Source organism: Amblyraja radiata, chromosome 14, assembly GCF_010909765.2.
Source record: "Amblyraja radiata isolate CabotCenter1 chromosome 14, sAmbRad1.1.pri, whole genome shotgun sequence".
In the NCBI taxonomy this organism is placed as follows: domain Eukaryota; kingdom Metazoa; phylum Chordata; class Chondrichthyes; order Rajiformes; family Rajidae; genus Amblyraja; species Amblyraja radiata.
Genome location: NC_045969.1, coordinates 25,213,582 through 25,238,184, shown reverse-complemented (window position 1 = coordinate 25,238,184; position 24,603 = coordinate 25,213,582). Strand labels below are relative to the sequence as shown.

At 44.1% G+C, this 24,603-nt stretch overlaps 1 protein-coding gene across 2 annotated transcripts in view; it reads left to right on the top strand.

The window, feature by feature from the left end:
- Positions 1-24,603, top strand: part of rb1 (RB transcriptional corepressor 1) — a 189,878-nt gene that overhangs the window by 34,378 nt on the left and 130,897 nt on the right. For both annotated transcript variants that reach the window (XM_033032834.1, XM_033032835.1), the window contains 3 exons: positions 1,288-1,398; positions 6,730-6,878; positions 7,500-7,577. In XM_033032834.1, coding sequence (XP_032888725.1) covers positions 1,288-1,398; positions 6,730-6,878; positions 7,500-7,577 — 338 coding nt within the window. The remainder of the gene's footprint in view (positions 1-1,287; positions 1,399-6,729; positions 6,879-7,499; positions 7,578-24,603) is intronic.

The following is a 24,603-nucleotide window of genomic DNA, read 5'->3' as shown; positions in this document are numbered from 1 at the left end:
TATGAAATTTCCAATGCGATTTGCATCAAGCATTGGAAATTAGCACTGGGCAGAACAAAGCAGCAGATCAAATTAAGACCAGAATTCAAAACATAATTGTAGTGTGGGTGCAAATGTACTTTTAACTGTTTTTGAACTCAGCTGTCACTATTGGAAGATTAAGTAAAATAATAATTATACTTAGCATGCATTTTGAAATGGTCTTTCCTAGCTACTTAAGTTACATGCATGTTAGATAGCATAGAAGATAATCTTATTATTTTAATTCTTACTAATTATCAAAAGTATTTTTATTCATTTATTGATTAGAACTGAAACTGTTCATGAATTTTGGACCAAAATGAAAGTGAACATGCAAGCAAAATCTTGTTTAAAGTCAGAATGTGTGGTACTTCCTCATATTGAACTGGACTGTTGCTGATTTTTGCTGAAGGCATCAACTCAGCCATTTGATTCCAAAGTTTCAATGACAATAATTCAACTCATTTATATGAGTTGACATGTATTGTTAATTCTTCAAATAAGATTGCAAGGAAACTACTTAAAAGTAGCTTTCAAAGTACATAGATGATTTTTAAAATGTTTTCTAAAATAAAAATTATTTAAAATACTAAGTTAAACTAAAGGTGTTTTAATTATCAAAGCAGGTTTGGACACCCTTATTTGAACAGATGATTCAAAAATGTTCATTTACATGAAACCCGTCCTTTCAGTGTAGGGAATTTTAATATAAAATGTTATTTCCTTCCACCAGGGGGCAACCATCCTTTTGCTTCAGTTTATTTGGTGTAGATCTTGTACCCACTTGGTTCACTATGAATGCCGGAAAACCTGAATTTAGTGCTAAGTTTGATTATGCTTGAACAGTCATGACATTCTTCCCAGAATCATGTTTAAAAAAAAATAAAATGCTGGTTAAAGAATGACTTCTGAGTGTGCCTTTGAGTTAGCATAAATACCAGCGTGTGTATGTACTATCTTCTCGATTAAATAAAAATGTAAAGTCCTTCGGCAATTATTCAAGTATTTTAATAGTTCTGAGGTATCTTTTTAACTTGAATATAGGAACTTGATGCCTGAATGTTCTTTTAAATCACATCCAAAATGTTTTGAATTTGTACAGGAAACAAAATGTTTTCCTGGAAATGTTCATTTTTTAATTGACCTGCAAACAAAGGTATATGGTTCTTTTAGCTCTCTGCATGTTCATTTATAGCTCAAATGTAACAAAATGGGACAAAGCATGCTTTAATATTTTGCCGGGTATTATTTGTATTCTGATTTCAGGAAAGCTACTACAGATGGAAGATGACCTTGTGCTCTCTTTCCAATTGTTGCTTTGTGTCCTGGAGTACTTTATTAAGATCTTGCCTGCTGAATTGATTAAGGAACCTTACAGTAAGTTTTCAAAGATAACAATAGTAGTCAAATTCAAATTTTTTTTTTTAAATTCCCTTTTTAGCTCAACAGCTTTCATTTTTCCTGAAATATCATAACTGCATATTGATTCTGTATTTTTTAAATTCTAATATAACTGAAATCAAACAATGATATTTTTATTGCGACTGAGACATCTTCCACATTTAATCCATGTTTATCATCAGTTAATTGATTAGAGCTGGCAAGTCCCCATATCTGCGGCAGGATGTGCTGGTGTTGGAGAGGGTCCAAAGACGGTTTACGAAAATTATCCTGGGGATGATTAGGGTAACATATGATGAGCGTTTGACGCTCATTAGTGGGCTGGAGTTTAAAAGGATGAGAGGGTACCTCATTAAAATTTACCAAATAGTGAAAAGCCTGGATAGAGTGGATGTGGAAAGAATGTTTGCATTAGTGGGAGAGTCTAGGACCAGGGGGCACAGCTTCTGAATAAAAGGATGTACCTTTAGAAAGGAGATGTGGAGGAATTTCTTTAGTCAGAGGTTGGTAAATCTGTGGAATTCATTGCCTCAGACGGCTGTGAAGGCCATGTCATTGGGTATTTTTACGGTGGAGATTGACCAATTCTTGATTAGTACGGGTGTCAAGGGTTATGGGGAGAAGACAGGAGAAAGAGTTTGAGAGGGGAAGATAGATCAGGCATGATTGAATGGCAGAGTAGACTCGATGGGCCGAATAGCCTAATTCTGCTCCTACAACGTAAATGTTTAAGTGATAGGGTTTCTACTTGCGAATGCCATCCCTCAGGACCACAGAAGGAGAAATTAGACAGGGTTGTCCTTGGTGATTATTGCCTATTAACCACTGCTGTGAATCCTGCATTATGAGGACATGATTTTATTAGACTGTTACATCTCTGAGGTAAACAGGTGCTAGCACTCTTTGTCCAGGTGCACCCCCTGGAATGTGGTTATGGAGAGTGCCCGATGCTTGTAGAATGGTATTTTATCAAAAAAGCATCTTTAGGAAACATGAGCAGAATCTGATGGGGGAAAGAAGAGTGACAACGAAGAAAGTTCATGTATATTATAGAAACAATTCTATTGTAAATGTTAAACCAACTATTCTAAATGCCTATCTTTGTAATCATATTTTTAAGATCATTGGATTTGGCTAATCTGGTGATGACATGGAAAACAGAATTCAATGAGATTCATTTAATGTCTTATGAGGTAATGTACGGTGCAGGCTCGAAGGGCCAAATGGCCTCCTCCTGCACCTATTTTCTATGTTATTTTGTATTACTTCTCATAGTGATTATATCCAATGAAAAGTTTCATGGAGGGACAAGTAATGGTGCTTATTTTGTGAGTGGATTTTCCTGTTGTCAGTTTTTTTGAGCTGTACCTTATTGGATTTCACAACTGGAAATGTGTGGCTCTCCTTAATTAAATGGTGGATTTCTTTATAAATGGCTGGGTGATAGTTTTATTTCCATTTTCTACTTATCGTAAATACTCATGAAGGCAGTGTTAGGCATTCTAAATATTGCATTACATTGTTAGCTCAGTACAGATACGGTATGCAAAAAGGCACTGGAATTTTTACTACAGGATAAGTGTTTCTGGATCAAATACTTATTGAGTTCTGCAAAGACATTTAAGCTTGTACAATGAGTAACGTGGATGAATAAGGAACTTTTTAAATCACCTATCTCATGAACTTGAAGTCCAATTTAACATTTCATGTGACCTATTATGTTTAAAAAACAATTAATTTATAATGCCCACATACTCTTTTTTTAGCTGACAATGTGACTCCCAATTAGTTTGTCTTCATATTCTGTCTTATGAGGTAATGTGCTTTCCCTCCCGGAGTTATTGGTCAACAGAATCCCTTCATGCTGCCAAAAGTCTACACGTTCTGTCAGACTCCATGGCCTACTCCTGCACCTATTTTCTATGTTTCTATGTTTCTCATCCCTGCAGTATAAAATCAAGCATCTCCTCAAGGCTTAAAAAAATATTTAATCTGATTATGTACAAAAATAGATTTGGGTGAAGTTTATAAGGTTAATTCAGTGTTCAAAAGTTTAAAAGAAAATCCACCATGATTAAAAGGTGATTCATATAGCAAACAATTTTCCACAAGTTAAAATAATGTAGTTCATTGGTTTGCCATGATACTGAGGAATATCGTATTCCCAGTCTCAAACTTTTGATCTTTGTCGACGAAAAGTGGTACAAAATAAGTGGTTAGACAGAGGGTTACTTTTTAGATGTGGCAGCTTGAAGAGAAATGCTGAAAGAGCAGCTGAAAGTTTCTAGTTTAAAAGAAAAAATACCCACTGTTGGGTACCTTCATTGAATCCTTATGTGATAATTACTTCTACCTGTTCCACAAAATCTAGTCATTTACATTGTGCTATGAAGAGAATAATTGTTCATGTCATACCTTTCTTGGTCCACTTATAACTTAGCTCATTGTACCTGCAATATGCACTGTCTCAAAAATACACTACAGTGATTCAGTTAGGCTACTCCAACATCACCACCTAAAGCCTACTACCTTTACCACCACCATGTACAAGGGCAGCAAATGCTTTGGAACAGCAGTACCTGACATTTTACAAGTTACATGTAATTCTTACTTGGAAGTATATATTTTTTATCAGCATCTACTTGGTAGTTGTGGATAAGCAACAAATGGTGTACATGGCAGTGACAGCTACTTCCTGAAAAATGAATAAATGTAAAAGGAATTTGGAGCCTTTGAGGAAATAAGACCATGGCCCCGATTCTAGCTATAACACATCTGGGGGTCATTTATAGTAAACTAGACCAAGTGGGACCTGTTGGGTCCCTGTCACAGGGGAGGCCTGGTCCCCCAACGCAACCTGTTCCCCTAAAGCAATATTCCACCACTCACCCATTCCCCAATGCAATATTCCACCACTCAGCCATAGCCCCCAACTGCGCATGGGCGGTTCATTTCCCGTTATCCCCCTGCACTCCCTCCCCCTCCTCTTCAGCCTCCCAATTGCACTTGCTGCCAGGACTTTAAAAAATAATCCAAGTGCACTTCCCCAGCCTCCCCAAGGACTCCCCCCTACCCCCCCGTTTGTAAACTTAAAAAACTTGCTGGCAGGACTCAGTGTTCTGTGATTGCAACATTGTTGCGGGGAAGGCCAGCAAGGATTTGGATCCCATTGTGATGTCATAGCTCTAACTGCCGGTGTGCAGATGGAAGACATTTTTCTCAAAGTGGTATTTTGTAAAGTTAATAATGTGAATAAGTATGACATCACTCTGAACGAAACTTGATTAAAAAAAACACACCACAGGACAATTGTGAGTAAGGTTGTCCAAAAATGGTATCGCTATTGTGTACCGTTTTGGTGTAATTTAAGGATCTCACTCACTTACTCACACACAGACATCCAAACAAACAAGATAAGTGTTTTAGTAATATAACTAGACCAAGTTGGACCCGTTGGGCCCCGTCCCTCGAATGCGTCGTCGGCACTTACCCCGGAGACAGGCCCCCCCCCCCCCCCCCCCCCGGAGCCAATCACCTGGTCCACCAATAACCCATAACTCCCAACTGCGCAGGCGCGGCTCATTTCCCCTCATCCCCCAAAACTCCCTCCCCCTCCTCTTCACCCTCCCTCTTCTCTCCCCTCACCTCCTCCACCTCTCCCTCTCCTTTCCCCTACCCTCAGTCACTCCCTACCCTCAGTCATTCCCACCCTCCATAACCCCTATCCCCCTGAACCGTTATGCCCCGTTTCCCCAATGCAATATTCCACCACTCACCTACCACTTCCCGGAGCCATTGTATGGACTTGACTTTTGGGTTGGCGTCGGCGCTCCCTTGAGCCAATCAATCCTTCTCACGTGGGGGGGAGTGAGCTAGATCAGTCAGTATTAGTTGACCTGATCCATGTCATGTTTTACTGCATACTGTGCGCTCAAACAGCCATCTGGTTGTGTCTCATACTGTCCAGCCTCTAGCTTGATTCGTAGTTGAGCTTGAGCTTACAACACCTAAAAGCTTGCAGGAAAGACTGAGTGTTCCTCGATTGAAACGTTGTTGCAAGCTGGGCCAGCAAGGATTTGATCCCAATAGCTGTTAAATTTTTCTTAAACTTGAATTTGTAATTTTTTGAGATGTCAATAACTTGTTAAATATAACATCAACCTGAACGAAACTTGACACAAACGACCACAGGACAATGGTGATTAATGTACAAAAATGTTAGTGCTGTCGTGTACCGTTTTGGCGTAGTTCCGGGATCACAATTACGGACAGACATGCTCACATGCATAGAAACAAACAAGATGAGAGTTATAGTAATATATATATACTAGCCCAAGTGGGACCCATTGGGCCCCGCTCCTCCAACCAAATAATCCACCACTCAACCGGGGGCGGCGTCAGAGGAAAGTTCTGGAATCTTTTTTTGTAAAACGTTCGGGACGCCGTCTGCGCTCCCCAGAGCCAATGAATGAACTTAACTTGGGTCCCCGGAGCCAATCAATCCTTGGGGGGAGGGGGAGCGTATGGGGTAGCGGGGCGGAGGCGGGCAGCGTGGACTCGACGTGTGGGGGGGTGGGGTGGGGTGGTTGCTGCGGGCAGAGTCAGAGGAAAGTTCTGACATTTTTTTTGTAAAACGCCAATCAACCTCCAACGCAATATTCCACCACTCACCAGTTCCCCTAATGCAACCCGTTTCCACCACTCACCAGTTCCCCCAACGCAATACTTCTTCTCCCTCTCCCCCTCGATGGCAGCACGCAGCATTCTCCTCCAAGCTTCTGCTGCCGTTCCGTTGGCAATGTCCCATTGTGATGTGATGTCATGGACTGAGATGGCATTGTGACCTCATCACTGGAAGCTGCTGGAAGACTCTCTCTCAGAAGCCATTTTTGGCTTTTTTTTAAACTTTAATCATCAATAACCTGTGTAATATAGCATGAAAAATATAGCATGAAAGCAGGGAACCTGATTATGGCGTGGACGGGAAAAATGTGAGTAATAATGTGGAAAATTATCAGCGCTACTGCTTAGCATTTTGATGTAGATGCAAAGAAATACATGCACACATACATACAAGATGAGAGTTTTATAAGTATATGGATATAGATAGATAGGTAGATAGATGTGAATCTTAATTGAAAAGCCATTTAGGAATTGTGTACAGTTTAATTAGACCATCTTTAGTTCTTCTAAACTCAGGAGAGTATAGGTTCAGTTTGCATTGCAATCCTCAGGAAAGAAGCCTGTCATCCCAGAAATTATAACCTACAATGGTATATGTGAAAGATACATTTAATTATTTTACAGGAGCTGCTGCGAATAGTATAATTTCCAGTGGTTTATCAAGAGCTTCTAGACGGAGTCACAACAGAACAACACAAGCAAGCAATTTAACTGAGGTGGACTCCAAAGTCTTGGAAATTCTTTGTCAGGAAAATGAATGCAATACAGATGAAGTAAGTTAACATTTCATTTATCTGTCTGGGTGAAATGGGAATTCAGAAGATGAGCAGAAGTGTTTTAAATTTACCCTATACCTGTACCTGTAAAATGGTTATAATTCATATGACGAACAAATCTATTGAAGAGCCCTATTTTAAATTGTCTAATTTAATGCAACTCCAAATATAACTACATTTTTAAATGGAAATTCATAAGATGGCATTTTTAACGTGTTTTACAGCATGTATAATATTGTACATAAAACGTGCTAGGTATGGGATTAGGAGTGTTATCTGGGCAGAGCCTTAAAGCACAAGAAATGAATGATTGGTCCTAAGGAGATAAAAGATACAAGATACATTTATTTGTCACACGTGCCAGTTGGCACAGTGAAATGTGATCACCATACAGCCATACAATAAAAATAAAGAACATTAATCAACTGATATTTTGGCATTGGGTCATACCGAGTTAGGATTTACATTGAATACAATTACTTGAAAAGAGGAGTAGTAATGGAATTTCATCCTGTGGTGGGAAAGGGAAATACTTATCTTTCACAACACCATTGAGTTAACTATATATGTCAATTTCCCCAGATGTACTTTAATGAACATTGTGTTTCCATTTTTTAGGTGAAAAACATTTATTTGAAAAGCTTTCTTCCTTTTCTGGACAAAATTAAAATATCTTCCTGTACTGAATTTCCTGAGGTAAGCAAAGTGTGATTTACTCCTAATATGATGTTCTAACACTTATACATGCTGCACAGCTGAAACAAATTCTCATAGTTAGCAATATATTCTAAATTTGCTATATAAATGGGATGGATGTTCCGGGCAAAGGTTGTGAGTTTGTTTCTTAAAAAGCAGATAGCAACAACCGTTGAAGGTAGACCATGGTAATCTTTAATCAAATCGTCAGACGAAAATGGCAAGATTACAATGAGCACAAACATTGCTCAGTGCTTCTCGTGCTCCCGCTCACAGAACAAAGGCGAGTTAGCACAATTATACATTTTTCTTATCAGTAAAACACTCCTACTAAGTCTGAATATGGCATGACTGAAAGATTCTGTAGCCTTTCACAATATAGGAAAGCTGGGTCCAAATTGAGCTCGTCCAATGACAAGTTATTACTTATCTTTGGAATGTCAGCTATTTTTCAATCCTGGCTTCTTTATGGCCTTGAAGAAGCACATGTTATTACTGCAGGCTGCCTGTCCTCCATATTGTGTTTCATATAATTTACAAAGTCATTCAGAATTGGCACAGAGCCATTCTTTTGTTCATCTAGTGCATGCTTTTGTCGAAGAACGACTCAATTTTAGATTTGACTATTAGATTTGACTATTAGCTCTTTCAAGGTGGCAGTTTCACCTGTAATTGCTGACATTTCCCACCATAACTGTAGCAAGTTTAGATCCCTATAATTACATGAACGAGTGTTTAAGTCTGAAGTTTCTACATTTTTTTTCTTACTTACTGACTGGAATCGAACATTATGATTCTCATGGAATCCCTCATAGGAATCCAAAGTTGTGGCAATTCCTTATTGATGATTCTGGGCATTCTACCTGAATAACATGCACTGGATTGGAAATGGCATAGTTGTTTTGATTTTATTAATGTTTTAATTAGTTTAATATTCTGATTTATTTTTCATAGTTTTAATCGTCAGATAGCCTGAGCCACAGATACATGCCACCACCACATTTCTTGACCACTTTTTGCTTCTAAATTGACTGAAATGTGGCACTGGATAATCAGAGAGGGAGGAGGAGGGAGGGAGGGATGGGTTGAGGTGACAGTACGGGAGACAAGCGTACTGACTGTGTGAGCACACACCAAGCTAAATTAATCTCCTTTGCCTACATGTCATCCATATCCCTCCACTCCCTGCATATTCATGTCGTACCTAAAAAGCCTCTTAAATGCTGCTGTCATTTCATCTGTCTACAAAGAGTTGCTTATTAACAGACCTTCATTCAGGGTTGGCTCAAGAGTAACTTGGGAGACGAACTTGGAACATCGCAGAAATGACAAGTAAACGGCAAACTTGTCATACCCGTGGGAACTCGGTTAAACTCTTGATCATACACTTGAATCTCGTACACAACCACGAGTCTTTCACTCGGGGTATCTCGTGGATCAGCTCGCACCGTGAGACAGGGCTATTAGGCCAAACTTTAGATCATCTTCCTAATGACTCTATTATGCTGCTTGTGTCATAATTTGTTTGCTCATAAGAGTTTGGAATTACTTTTTTTTTTTAATTTAAAAATATTTTTATTAGAAGCCGTGTCCAAAAGTATAAACCGCGGCATATGACATACTACATTTATTGCACAACTTCAATTTTAATTTTAGCAAAGATGAAATAGAAAAAGAGAGAAAGAGCAAGAAAGAAAGAAAATGAAAGAGAAAATGAATGTGTAAGAATAGATCCCCTAAACTACCAAATGAGTGGTCGAAGAGTGAGTAAGTAAAAGAAATAGGAAAAACATAAGAAATAAAAAGACAAAAACGGAAAAAAAAAACAAAAAGTGTTGATATACCTGCTTCATTTCTCTCCCCATCCATCATCCAGTCCGTAAATCGGTTTAATTCCCAAGTTGTGTTGCACCATACTATCCTTGTAATGAATCAATGAATGGAATCCATGTCTTCGAAAATTGCTCTTATTTTCCTGCTAAGACAAGTCTCATATTTTCAAGGTGGAGCGTCTCAGACATGTTTGTAATCCACATTTTAAGAGTAGGGGCAGATATATTTTTCAAAAATGTAAGTATGTTTTTTCGTCATTATCAGGCCATAATTAAGGAAACGTCTTTGAAATATTGATAGCTCAGTGCAGGCTTCTCCTGTTCCGAAAATAATCAGTTCCGTATGGGGGTCCAGTTTTGTTTTTAATGTTTTTGAGAAAATTTAAAAGATTCCTTTCCAAAAGCTATGTCGTTTTATGCAAGAGGCAAAGGAATGTGTTATAGTTGCTTCTTGAAGGAGACATTTGTCACAAATAGGAGATACATTTGAAAAAATCTTATTCTGTTTAGTCTTTGAGTAGTAGAGTGTAGTATTTTGAATTGGATTAAAATGTGTCTAACATTAATCGAACAATTATGTATATATAAAAGATATTTTTCCCATCTGTCTTTGGAAATTTTTAGGCCTAATTCCTCTTCCCATTCTCTTCTAATTGCGTCTGACGATGGAATTTCTATATTTAGAAGGGTATTATACAAGTATGATGTTAGATTGTTTGGCTCTGAGTTTCTATTCATACCTTCGTCTAATATATTTGGCAGCACAGTTTGATAATCATGGGTATATGTTTTCAAATAATCTCGAATTTGAAGATATCTAAAATATTGATTACCTTTCAGACTATTTCAACTGTAATTTCTGAAATGACAGGAGATTTCTCATCTCGCACAGATCTCCAAGCTTTTTAATTCCTAGTTTTTCCCAATAAGTAAATGTTTTATCTATAATAGATGGCTTAAACGACGGGTTATTAGCTATTGGTGAAAGAAGAGATAAATTTCTTAGTTTAAAAGTTGATTTTACTTGTCTCCAGATTCGTAAAGTCGTTTATGAATTCTATGTGTTTTATAATCCCAGATAAAGTTTGTAATCCGGGAATCAAGATTTAAAAAAAAAATTTTAGGTGCAAAGTGCAAAATTTTAGACCAAGTGCAGACCTGGAGAGGAGAGGGGGGGGGAAGAGGAGAGGGGGGGGGAAGAGGAGAGGGGGGGGGGAGAGGAGGGGGGGGGAGAGGAGAGGGGGGAGGAAGAGGAGAGGGGGGAGGAAACGAGGATTCGAGGGGGGAGGAGGGAGGAAGAGGATGAGGGGGGGCAGGACAGAGGAGAGGGGGGAGGAAGGAGGAGGGGGCGAGGAACGAGGACCAGGAGGGGGAGGAAGAGGAGAGGAGGGGGGAGAAGGAGATGGATGGCTGGGGAGGATCGAGGACGGGGGAGAGGAGAGGAGGGGGGAGAGGAAGGGGTGAGGAGGAGAGGACGGGGGGGGAGGAGACGGACGAGGGGGGGAGGACGAGGAGGGGGGGAGGAGAGGAGAGGGGGAGGACGAGGAGAAGGGGGACGAGGATGAGGACAGGAGAGGGGAGAGGAGAGGCGGAGGAAGCAGGAGAGAGGGGGGGAGGAAGAGGAGGAGGGGGGGAGGAAGAGGAGAGGAGGGGGGGAGAGGCAGAGGAGGGGGAGAGGAGAGGAGTGGGGGGGGAGGAGAGGAGGGGAGAGGAGAGGGGGGGAGAGGAGGGGGGGAGGAGGGGAGGAGGGGGGGGGAGGAGAGGGGGGGGGGGAGGAGAGGAGGGGGGAGGAGAGGAGGGGGGAGGAGAGGAGGGGGGAGGAGAGGAGAGGGGGGGAGAGGAGAGGAAAGGAGGGGGGGAGAGGAGAGGAGAGGAGGGGGGGGAGAGGAGAGGAGAGGAGAAGTGGGGGGGAGAGGGAGGAGGGGGGGGAAGAGGAGAGGGGGGGGGAAGAGGAGAGGGGGGGAAGAGGAGAGGGGGGGAAGAGGAGAGGGGGGGAAGAGGAGAGGGGGGGAAGAGGAGAGGGGGGGGGAAGGGGAGAGGGGGGGGGGAAGAGGAGAGGGGGGGGAGAGGAGAGGGGGGGAAGAGGATGAGGGGGGGGTTGGTAAAGAGGAGAGGGGGGGTAAAGAGGAGAAGGGGGGAAGAGGAGAAGGGGGGAAGAGGAGGGGGGGGGAGAGGAGAGGGGGGGGAAAGAGGAGAGGGGGGGAGAGAGGGGGGGAGAGAGGAGAGGGGGGGGGGAGAGGAGGGGGGGGAAGGGGAGGGGCGGGGGAGGGGAGAGGAGGGGGGAGGAGAGGAGAGGAGAGGGGAAGAGGAGAGGCGGGGGGGAAGAGGAGAGGGGGGGGGAAAGAGGAGAGGGGGGGGGAAGAGGAGAGGGGGGGGGGAAGAGGAGAGGGGGGGGGAAGAGGAGAGGGGGGGGAAGAGGAGAGGGGGGGGGAAGAGGAGAGGGGGGGGGAAGAGGAGAGGGGGGGGAAGAGGAGAGGGGGGGAAAGAGGAGAGGGGGGGGAAGAGGAGAGGGGGGGGGAAGAGGAGAGGGGGGGGGAGAGGAGAGGGGGGGGGAAGAGGAGAGGGGGGGGAAAGAGGAGAGGGGGGGGAAAGAGGAGAGGGGGGGGAAAGAGGAGAGGGGGGGGAAGAGGAGAGGGGGGGGGAAGAGGAGAGGGGGGGGGAAGAGGAGAGGGGGGGGGGGGAAGAGGAGAGGAGAGGGGGGGGAGAGAGAGTGCCTTTTTATTTCAACCCAAACCCCCCAAACAACCATTTGCAGGCAGTGCTTTTTTACTTTAACCATATTTTCATTTTCAAACCACATTAAGGGTACTTACTCACAGTTGTGTGGACATGTGTTCAGTGTTATTCACAGCTCAGTGAAACGTGACCCTCTGCCTTCCTCCAGCTTGCAGACTAATTGAGGCACACCACTTCCTGGTTTTATAGTCCATCCCCCCCTGCCGCCAGCGGGGGCAGCAGAGAGAATGGGGAATTTTGTAAAATCATTAATATCTCTGTCATTTTGCATCGACTGGAAAAATCCTCGGCACACATGCGGCGGAGGGGGGCTCTGAGCGAGGTGGCCAAAAATAACGGCCGTAGGTGGCGGCGTTCTCTCAGAAATCGCAGCACAGATCGCCAAAACCGGTCAAGAACAGACTTGGTTGTGATTGAAATAAATAGAGAATTTGTGGGAGGAAAATCATTTTTATGGCATTTATTCTGACTATTAGAGACATCGGAAGTGTTTTCCAGAATTGAATAGGAGCGTTTAATTTGGTAACTAAAGGCGGAAAGTTTGCGTTGAATAAAGAAGTATATTTTCTGGTTACCTGAACACCCAGATATTTAAAATTTTCTGTAGCAATTCTGAAAGGGAATTTTAAAAGGTGTATCAGCTCTTGAGGTTTTATTGCCATAATTTCACTTTTGTTCCAGTTTATTCTATATCCTGAGAAGGAGCCAAATTCCTCTATAAGATTTAATATATTTAGAATACTAACTTGGGAATTGGTGATATATAATAATACATCATCTGCATATAATGATATTTTATTATTGGAGTGTTTAGTATTATAGCCATGAATGTTCGGATGTACTCTTATACTTTCCACTAAGGGTTCAATCACAAGGGCAAATAACAGGGGTGATAATGCACATCCCTGTCTATTGCCCCTGGATAGCTGAAATTTCTGAGAAAGTATATGGTTGGTCAGTATTTTGGCAGTCGGCCTATCATATAATAATTTTATCCATGAAATAAAATTCTCCCATCTGAAATTTTTGCAGTACTGCGAAAAGGTATTTCCATTCTACTTGGTCAAATGCTTTTTCTGCATCTAATGAAATAATTGATAAGTCTTCTTCTTTAGTTCTGTGTGAGTACATTATGTAAAAAAAGGCGTCTCAAATTATTAAATGAATGTCTCTTGGGTATGAACCCCGTTTGATCCGAATGTATTAATTTATTAACGTATTTACTTAATCTTCTTGTCAAAGTTTTCGCTAATATTTTCTGATCTGTATTTAGCAGGGTAATTGCTCTGTATGAACCGGGGTCTTCTAGATCTTTATCTTTTTTGGGTATAAGTGTGATAGTTGATTCAGCTAGTGTTTGTGGTAATGTCTGTTCTTTAAATTCGTATGTATAAAGCTCGTGTAAACGTGGGGAAATTACCTCGTGAAATCTTTTATAAAATTCGTTACGGAACCCGTCTGGTCCTGGTGTTTTACCGTTCTTCAGTGAGTTGATTGTCTCTTCTATTTCTTTAATTGAAATCTGTGCTCCTAATTCCTCTTGTTCCAGTGGGTAAGTGTTGGGAGTTTACAGTTGTCCAGAAAGTGTGAAATTTTTTTGCTATCTGTTGATGTTTTGGATGTGTATAAATTTTGATAAAATTGGGCAAATCTTTTATTAATGTCTTTTGGAAGTGTTAACAGTTCACCTTTATCTGATTTAATTTTTAGAATAGTCTGGTCCTTTTCAACTTTTCTCAGCTGGCGTGCTAAAAGTTTGTGTGGTTTGTCGCCAAATTCGAAATTTTCCTGTTTTGTAATTTGAAATATTCTGATAACTCTTGCAGATAAAATTTGGTTTAGTTTAAATTTCAATATTGCCATCTTGTTGTGTTTATCTATAGTTGGATCTATCGCGTTTTCTAAATCAAGTTGTCTAATCTGTTCTTCTAGTTGCAATTGTTCCGTCCTATTCTTTTTATTTTGATAAGCTTGGTATGAAATAATTGAACCTCTAATAAAAGCCTTAAAAGATTCCCATAATAGGGAGGGCGAGATGTCTGGGGTATCATTGGTCTCAAAAAAGAGTTCCATCTGTTGTTTTAAATATTTACAATAGTCCGGATTGTTTAGTATTTGAGGATTGAACCTCCAGAACGATTTTTTTATTAGACATTCCTTCTAGTTTTAAGGAGAAGGTTAGCGGAGAATGATCGGAAATGATACTATTATGGTATTTAGGGTTAGTTGTAAAAGGTATTAATTTCCTGTCCACTAGGAAGTAGTCAATACGTGTATAGGTTTTATGTACTGTTCAATAGAAGGAGTATTCTCTTCCGGCAGGGTTTGCAATCCTCCATACGTCTTATATTTAGGTTTTTTATATACGTATTTAAAAGTTCACTGGATTTTGATTTTATATTAAGTCTCTTTTGTTGGGCAGATTTATCAAGGTATTGATCCAAAACGCAATTGAAATCTCCCCCGATTATCACGTTTTGCTGATTGGACAGAAATTATATTTAAGATTTTGTTAAAGAATTGTGGGTTATCAAAATTAGGAGCATAAATATTTATCATGGTAAGTGGGGTGGAATGTATCTCTCCAGAGACTATGACGTACCTCCCCTCTTTGTCTGCAATGGTGTTTTTATGTTTAAATGGTATGCCCTTACGAAATATAATTGCAGTACCTCTGGATTTAGAGAGATAGGAGAAGTGATATGACCGATCCAATTGGCCTACAGCCTGGTCTGAGCTTGAACTTTCAGCTGTGTTTCCTGTAAAAATATTATATCACATTGAGTGCTTTTAATTGGGCAAGAATCTTACCCCTTTTAATTGGCTCATTAGTGCCCCTAATATTCCAGCTACAAAACGTAATTCCTCCAGTTTTCTTTAGAGGGTCGTCTTGCATTGTAACTTACATTGGTTCCTTTATTTCAGATGGTGCAACACAATACCTTAACCTTCTGGGTGTTGGGTGGGTGCTCCCAGTTGTTGAACTCCGTAGGTATATCCCAAAGAAATGTGCCCAATAAAGAAAAAGCAAAAAAAGTGCTAAATAACATAAATAATATGAAAACACAGTATTAAAAAATACCGTGTGAAACCACCGAATGGTGGAAGAATTTAGGTAACCTTCCGTAGATGTAGATTACATTTAGCTCCGTTCCCTAGGAAATAGTATTATGGAAGAGAAAGAACAGGCCAGAACCGGATAATATATTTGAAGAAAAAACAACCAAGCATGTACTATAAGTAGTTCATCTAATAGCTTAAACTAAATAGATATTTACTATTTAAATGCTGTGTTTAACTTATGTAGGGGTTTTGTTTTTCCCTTTACTCCACAAAAGGATTCCCCTAGGTTCTAGACCTCGGAATTATGGTGGGATATGATAAAAGGTTGAATTGACCAGAGTGTGCCGATGAGAGAAAACAGAAACCAAGATGGACTCAAAGCAAGTCTAAAATTTACAGGCTTTATTAAACAATGAGAAATCGAATCTCACCAACACTACACAATGCGTGGCTAAACTTATGCTTTAAACTAAAACTATGGACGAAAACTATCGGGCACGTCGTAAAACTTACTTTAACACAAGTTACTTGCAAGCATACTCCCCCTTGACCTTTCTCCCCTCAACCTCCTATTTCGGGAAATTGACCAGGTCACCAGGATACTCACAGCGAAGTCGATGCAGGCCCACGAGCTGTCCAGCAGAGCAGGAAGAGCAGGAAGAGAGAGAGAGTTCTGGCTTGACTTCGGCTTTTATACCTGAGCTTCCTTTGAAACCCCCAGGTGGTCCTCTGGATAGAAGGGGTTCTTTTGATGTTTCCCAGTTTCGATCTGGCATGAACAATAGGCTTCCGATGATAAGGGGTTTGCTGATGTCATGATCCCTCAGCCTGATCGTTATCATCCCCGATGGTGATTGTGCTTGTGCTGGCCTGTTTACCACCGTCTGCTGAAGCTTGGTTCCTCCCTTTGTGTATCCAAGAGAATCTCGTTATCTCCGTCTCAGCCTTCCCTGTTCACACCGTTGTGTGATGTCCAAGTCCACAGGCCAGACGGGTTTGATTCTTGATGTGTATTGGAGGGGGTTTTTTCCGTTGCAGCCAGCAAATTTGTCTTTTAAGATATCCATGTGCTTATTCAATTTCTTCCATAATTTTGGAGGATTTGCCCAAATAACTTACATGCCCCTACGACACGTCCAGGCTCGCACGGACCGTGTCGATTGACAAAGTTAGTGGGCAATCTTCCAGCCTCAAGAGCTGTAAACACTCCTGGTGAGAAGGTGAAATTATGTACCCCGAAAGCCCCCTTAATCGCTAAACTAGGCCCTCGAAGCACATTAACTTACACTATACACATTTTACTTTACATCAATCCCACAAACCATACAGTACCCTCACGACCATTCCCTGAAAATGCAGGGATTACAACTTATGTACAAAAACTATTGCACTAGAGTACAGACATTTTACAGTGATGGGGTGTCGTTATGGTGACGTCGGGCGGCTCGATTTACCAGCTGTTGTAATTTGGCCATCCTCCTCCGCCTTTTAAATTTGCAATTAATGCATAGCAAATACACCACAATTATCATCTGGCAGATGATCAGAACATGGGACACGATGCGGACCCATGCTGGTACTATGATCCAGGACTCCAGGTCCCACCAACTGGGAGACTTGATCTCTTCGATCTCCCTGGCGATATCCAGAGTCTTTTGTTCCAGGGAGAAGAAGTGTTTGTGCGACAACTCGACCGCCACCAGCAACTCTTTTAATTTTTCATTCACTGGGGGAATATCATACCCAAAATGGGCAACATAGTCAAATAAGTCAGTTACATTTTCTCGTACCGAGAGGTGAACCGAAGAAGGTTCCGGGATGGGTAATATTCGCTGCTGTGCCACATGGACTTCTGCCCTGGGTTTAAAGCAGAAGCTGCTGTGCGGTATCGGGCACCACAGCTGTGATCCGTGCTGATACCGCTGGGCACTTGTGGTGACACAGTACGTCCCACTGCCTATATACGCCACCTGTGGAGGGACATGGTCTGCCGCCATCGCCTCCATGGTGCAGTTTATAGGCTGTGCCCCAACAGTCCTGAACCCACACTGAGGCCTAGCCTCAGCGCCCATGTGCTGGGGACACAGGATTACCTGTGCTCCCCGGCTCCGACAACCCAAAAGGTCAATGCCTGTCACAGCTTGCTCCCTCACTATGACATAGGGCGGGACCTTCCCGTAGCGAATATGCACCCCCCCACGAACAACTCCCACGTTCTCCACTCGGTACAGAGGAGCTGGTCGTGCCGAGGTTCCCATTACCGGGATTCGTACGACCACTCCCATTATGGTGTGATTGGATTTTCCGCAATCCACCGGTACCGGGTAGGCCTCGGAGGCCACACGAAGCTGACAAGGACTCAAAGTGCTGTTATAAGGGTGTAGCGCTGCTAGGTGCTGGTTGCTTATCCAGGAGGGGACCCGACCTTGCCTCAGGTCTTCCAGGTTGCTCCTCCCCTCCCCCAACAACCACGCACCATACAGCCCACACACCTCATTCTGTGCAGCCTGATCGGACGCATTCCGGTCCTCTTTAATCAAAGCGTTTATCGTTTTTGCATGTGTCTCCAATTGTGCTATGATTTCTTTTAGATGTAGAGTCATTGCCACCTCTTCGTGCAGTCCCGATCCTACCACCGCATTTTCCTCCCCCAGAACCTTTCTTAACTGGCCCTTCAACTGATTGATCTGCAAGGCCAGTTCTACGTTGTCCATGCTATTAATAATAGATGTCCCCGTGTTAAATGCTGTAAACCCGTCATTAACCACCCCTCGTCTTTGCCTACCGGACCCCAAAGTGAAATCCCCTCCCCCGCGGTACATCTCTTCTATGTCTATGTCCCCAAAATCCAGGTTGTGGAATTTCTGGAACATGTCTTTTAATTCCGTCTCGCGGGGGCACCACGCGGGTAACCGCACTTCAGTCAAATCCGATGGACTCCTCCGTGACCCCGCGACGCGCCGCGCACATCCGGAGGCACATCGTTGCCATCATCCATACGGCGGGGCTACTTATCTGGAAAACAAAGCAAAACGCCTCCTTGCCTCCACAAAGCTATCCGCCTAAAATGGCATTTGGGGTTTTGATTTGTCTGTTGTGGTCTACCTTTCCACAGTACATCCCTTCGATCCCGTACTGTCTGTCCCTGTACTCCCCTGTACAATTTACAAAACCTTATATCTAATTACCAAACACTACATCTACTTACACACAAACCAATGCTATATACAACGCCACCCGTCTCCGGGTGGCCAACTCATAACTGGTCCCCGTCACACTGGGGCCACCCCTCTGGTGGGCCCTCCCGTGCAGGCCAGAACTCCTCCTGTCGAGGGGCCTGACTGCCCCTCACCTCCTTTTGCACTACGGGGTTTTGAGTTACCCCTACGTTCCCTGTGGAGACTGGGCTCCCTCCAGCCGCACTCCGTAGTGCCCTGTTTCGACCACTCTCCTTCCCGGCCCTCCTGTGGCCGGCCCCAGCCCTAGGTTTAATTAGGGATGGGGACCACCTTACTGGGGGTTTAGGGACCCTGTCACTCCTACGTCTGACCGGGGGTTCCCACACCAGAGGTGATACCTCCATCTCCTCTGCTTCTGCTAGTTCTGCCTCTCTTAGGCAGTCTACGGTACCTGCCTGCGGAGGGCTGGAGTCAGCCTCCTTCTCCGCTGCTTCCAGTCCTTGCCCTGGAACACAGCCGGCTACTTCAGACTGACTACCTGTGGACTCGCCTGGCTTCCCTATGGTTTCCACATCAACCCGGGTCTGTTCCTGATCCTTACCCCCATACGGTCCCTCTATCATCTCCTGCCTGCAAATGGCTGCTGAGGCAGCCTTTAAAATGGGGTCTTGTGCCTGGACCATGGTCAGGTCCGGAGCCAAAACCACTCCCGCACTCTCCTTTTCTCGAGGCTGCTCCCTGGCTGCAGCTACCTGTCCTTCCTCATAGGGGTCCCATGCTTTCCCACTCCTGGCTCCTTCCCTGGCCAAGCCATCCGCCCTCTGATTTCCCTCGCCTCGTGGACTATAGGGTGCCCTACTAGATAGAGGGGGTGTACGGGGGTTGTCCGTGTGGACAATGCTACTGGAAGCACCAATGTCCCGCAGATAACTCCCGACCACATCCTGGACCTCCATCTTGACCCAGGGTCTCCCACATGGGCCACACTCTAACGGGCATAGGGATGTGGGCTGTTTCGCCGGCAGTCATAAAGGTGCCGGTGGTGCGGATACGGGCGCACCCTGGCCTGTTGCCATGGCTACCTGTCCGGACCCTCCCGCCTTTGACTGCAAATAGGTAATTAGATCTTTTATTTTTATTGTTACCGGGGTCCTATCCCCCACTGCTCTACTTAAGTTTCTGCACTCCCTCTTGTAGTGCCCGGGCTTCCCACACCCATAGCACACCGGCCTCATCTCGGAAGAGGTCTGGCTGCCTTCCTGTTTCCACTGCCTCCTTTTGGGGGGTGCCGGTACTATTTCGTGCACCTTGCCCTTAAAGGGCTTCTCCTCACTTCTCTCTCCATTGCGGTATGCAAGGGTGAGCTTCCTGATCACCTCCGCCTCGTTAAGGTTTGGGTCAGCTGGGTCGAACCAGTGCTCGGCCCTTGCCCTAACTCGCGGGAGGCAATTCGCCACCAGAGTACTTCAGCCAGTGAGCTGTTCTCCCATCTAAATTCTGCCTATCTAAAGGCATCCCACACGCTCCCTCATACACTGCCCACAGCCTGTCTGCGAACATGTCCGGGGACTCAGCTACCTGCTGCTCCGTCTCCCCCACCCTGGTGAAAGGACTACCCTGATTCAACCCCATGGCCTCCAGAACCGCTGTCTGTGCCGCTACCCATGTTTCAGGTCTTCCCCCTTCCCTGGAGGTCACTGCCTTGCATAGGTATGAATCTAGGGTCATCAGTAGCAGCTTTACCCGTTCTACCTCATCGCAATCGTTTATTTCGGCTGCCTGCTGCACCTCCATAAAATGCAATGACGGGTCTCCTGCCCTGGTTAACTTGGGAACCTGAGCCACCATCCCCCTCAGCACATGTGCCCCATGGGGAATGATGATATCACTCTCTATGGGCCCCCTATCTGCCTGCCCTACCGGGGGACCATATTTCCTTTGCCGTGCCGGGCACATCTGCCCTACTCTGGGCTGTTGCCCCTTTACCCCCAGCTCTCCCACCATGATCGGTAACCCCACCACCTCGTGGTGTGCTACACATGGCGCGGAAGCCGCTAACTGAGGGTGCTCTCCCGCCCCTCCTTGGGCCTGTCCCTCCCCGGACAACCCGAACCCCACCTGCCGACCCGGACCTATCCCCGGCGCCTCAGGAGGCGGTCTATTCCCCTTTGCCACTGGGGAATCATCTGCTGAGGGAAGCCCTCTGCCCCCGGGGGACCCCCCTGGTCCTACCAGGTGAACCCGTCCCCTAGTCTTGGACAGAGTCTCCTCCAGCTGCGCTATCCTCGCCTGGCAAGGCCCGTGATCACTATTGCCTAGCTCGCTACGGGCCACCCTGTATGCTGCTTGTATATCCTGGAACTTTCCCTCCAGCTCCCTGCACTTCTGTGTACTCTGAGCCAGGAGTTCCTGGGCGTTCCTTTCCCTCTCCTTTGCCTCTACCACCTGGCATTGGAGGAATTCCTGGGCATTTCTGTGGGACTCCCTCGCCTGCAAGATACACTGCCTGGCTTTACTGCATTCCTCAGATAGCCCTTCCCCTTCTCTAGCGCTTTCTTCAGCGCTGGCCCTAGCTTCTCTCTGTTGCTCTTCCAGTCTATCTATCTGTCTCTGCATATTGGCTACCTGCTGTGATAGGCACGCTAGCCAAACTGCCTTTTCCTGCCCTTTACTATACGCTTTGCTTTCCGTCCATTGAGCTGCAGCTTCTGCGGGCTGCTCAGCTCTCAACAGTGCTATCACCCATTGTTTGGTGAGATTGATCTTTTTAAACAGATAAGAGGAGATTCTCTCCTCCATCTTGCTACGTTCTCTCACCCCCTCTGACAAATCACATATCCCAAACCACCGAGGTCCTGCCATGGTCGCCATTCTGTAGGGGTTTTGTTTTTCCCTTTACTCCACAAAAGGATTCCCCTAGGTTCTAGACCTCGGAATTATGGTGGGATATGATAAAAGGTTGAATTGACCAGAGTGTGCCGATGAGAGAAAACAGAAACCAAGATGGACTCAAAGCAAGTCTAAAATTTACAGGCTTTATTAAACAATGAGAAATCGAATCTCACCAACACTACACAATGCGTGGCTAAACTTATGCTTTAAACTAAAACTATGGACGAAAACTATCGGGCACGTCGTAAAACTTACTTTAACACAAGTTACTTGCAAGCATACTCCCCCTTGACCTTTCTCCCCTCAACCTCCTATTTCGGGAAATTGACCAGGTCACCAGGATACTCACAGCGAAGTCGATGCAGGCCCACGAGCTGTCCAGCAGAGCAGGAAGAGCAGGAAGAGAGAGAGAGTTCTGGCTTGACTTCGGCTTTTATACCTGAGCTTCCTTTGAAACCCCCAGGTGGTCCTCTGGATAGAAGGGGTTCTTTTGATGTTTCCCAGTTTCGATCTGGCATGAACAATAGGCTTCCGATGATAAGGGGTTTGCTGATGTCATGATCCCTCAGCCTGATCGTTATCATCCCCGATGGTGATTGTGCTTGTGCTGGCCTGTTTACCACCGTCTGCTGAAGCTTGGTTCCTCCCTTTGTGTATCCAAGAGAATCTCGTTATCTCCGTCTCAGCCTTCCCTGTTCACACCGTTGTGTGATGTCCAAGTCCACAGGCCAGACGGGTTTGATTCTTGATGTGTATTGGAGGGGGTTTTTTCCGTTGCAGCCAGCAAATTTGTCTTTTAAGATATCCATGTGCTTATTCAATTTCTTCCATAATTTTGGAGGATTTGCCCAAATAACTTACACTTAATAGAAAAAAACAAATGTTTTTTTAATTAATAATCGTCATATATAGGTAAGAAACATCTGGCTGGAAGGGGTTAACTCAGAATTCAGTTTTGGATCCGTGTCTTGGCTGCTTGCCAGGTTCATCTCAGTCTGTCTTACTGGCTCCTTGCTAGCTTGGATGATTCTCTGTCGGTTTGGCCTGAGCCTTTCTGGAAATTTGCCCACACAAATCGATGAACCATATTTTTAATATATACCGATACAATGAACCTTAACTAGAGGTCATAAATCTAGAGATTATTCAATGTTAGCTTTAAAGAGGAATGAATCATTATTCGGTTATGATATTACGTTTTAGGTTAAAATAAATGAATTAGTACAATTATTTATGTGTTAGTATATAATTGATTATATCGTTTGTTAGTAGATTATTACGTTCCGATTCGTTTAATTTGTTTTCTATACTGCATAATTCCATTTTATTAAATCTTTCTTTAGTAAACATGGAGTCCGCTTATGTTCCATTCCAAACCTGATAAGGTGTCTAGACATTAGCACGTGCGAGTTAGTCGGCCATCTTATCTGCAACTTTTGTACATCTTTTTATGTAAAGAAGCATATTCTCTCAATCTACCCCTTATAAATATATATAAAAGGTATACATCAGCAAAGCCGTAGCATTTTACTTATCCTTTAATATCCTTTTTTAAGTCTTGCGTGTATTTGAATGCTTCTTCTGGATCAATAAAGAAACGCTCCGAGTCATTATATGTGACCCTCAGTTTGGCAGGATATATTATTCCATATCTCAGGTGTGGAATTCCTTTAAGAATCAGCCGGGTCTTTGTAAAAAGGGCACGTTTCTTCGCCACTTCTGCCGGATAATCTCTGAAGAATCTTACACTTTCTCCTTCGAACATCAGGTTTTTTCCGATTGGTACTTTCTTCATAATGTCTTCAAGAACCACTATGTCATTAAGTTTCAGGATAATCTGTCTTGGTGGAGCCCCGACCCTTGAGTGTGCTCTCTGAACTCGACGTACAGCATCTGCTTTGGGTCTTTCAGACAGCTTGAATACTTGTTGAAGGTGGTGGTAGATGATGGTGGATGTGGGCGGCGCGACCCACGTCGCAGTGGCCTCTGCAGTCTGTCTGTCTTTTTTTTTTTTTTGTCCCGTTGAGGGTATAGTTTGTAGTGGGCTTTTAAATGTGTATGTGTGGGGGGCGGGGAGTGGGTGGGGGAAACTTTTAAATCTCTTCCCTGCACGGGGACCCGACCTTTTCCCTGTCGGGTCTCCGTTGTCGTTGGGGCCTAGCACCGTGGAGCGGCTTCCAACCGGAACGACCTGGGGGCTCAAGTCACGGAGCCTGCAGAGCTGCGGGCCTACCATCGTGGAGCTGGCCAGCTTCGGAGCGTGGAGAGTTCGGAGCGTGGAGAGCTGCGGTGGCGCGCGGCTGCGACCCGACTCCGGTGGGAGACTGCTTTGCGGGGCACCGGCAACGGCAACTTCTCCCGCCCGAATTGCAGGGTTGAAAGTGACCTGGAACGGGGCCTTACATCGCCCGGCGCGGCTTTAAATGGCCGCGGATTTGCTAGCGCCCGCCGGGGGCTTTGACTTTGACATCGGGAGGAGAATGGAGAGCAGGGGAGAGACAAGACTTTGCCTTCCATCACAGTGAGGAGGAGATTCACTGTGATGGATGTTTGTGTGAATTGTGTTGGTGTGTGTGTCTTGGTTCTTTTCTTGTATGACTGCAGAAACCAAATTTTGTTTGAACCTCATGTGAGATTCAAATGACAAATAAATGGTATTGTATTGTATTGTAAGTAAGTTGGCAGTGAAAACCCGAGGGTCTGTTCCAGTTTCCTTCCCTTCTTTCACTCCAACAATTCTTAAGTTTTGCCGTCTGGACCGAGCTTCGAGATCGAGGCATTTGTCGGTCATTCTGGCCAGTTGCCCAGAAACTCGGTCTAGATCTTCTTTCATTCTTTGCATCGCTTCAGACATATCCATAGTCATAGTTTCTAGATCTTTAATAGCTTTGTTTTGTTCTGTAGAAGTAAGGAGAACGGGCTCCAGCTTTTTACTGCAATCTTCTTCAAACCGTTTAATTTCTTCTCTTAAATCGGTATCTACTTCTTCAATACGGTCCTGTAGAATACCAATTCTATCACAAATATCATTGTTCCCGGCATCCATTCTTGTTTCTAACTTTCCCAGCTGAGTAGACAGCTTGGAAAGCTCCTTATGCAGAATCTCACCAAAGTCCTTTGTCACAGCTTCTCTTAAAGATTGTTCTTGTTCTTTTACTTTTCCTTTCATAGCAGCAATAAATCTTTGTCCTTCAGTTTCTTCTTCAGGTGTTGTTTGAGGTGTTGTTTTCTCCAAGTCTTGAGTGAGCCGCAGTCTGGTTTGAGGTCTTGATATAAAATAATCACAAAATATTTCCTTATATGAGCATAAATTTAATTTAAACA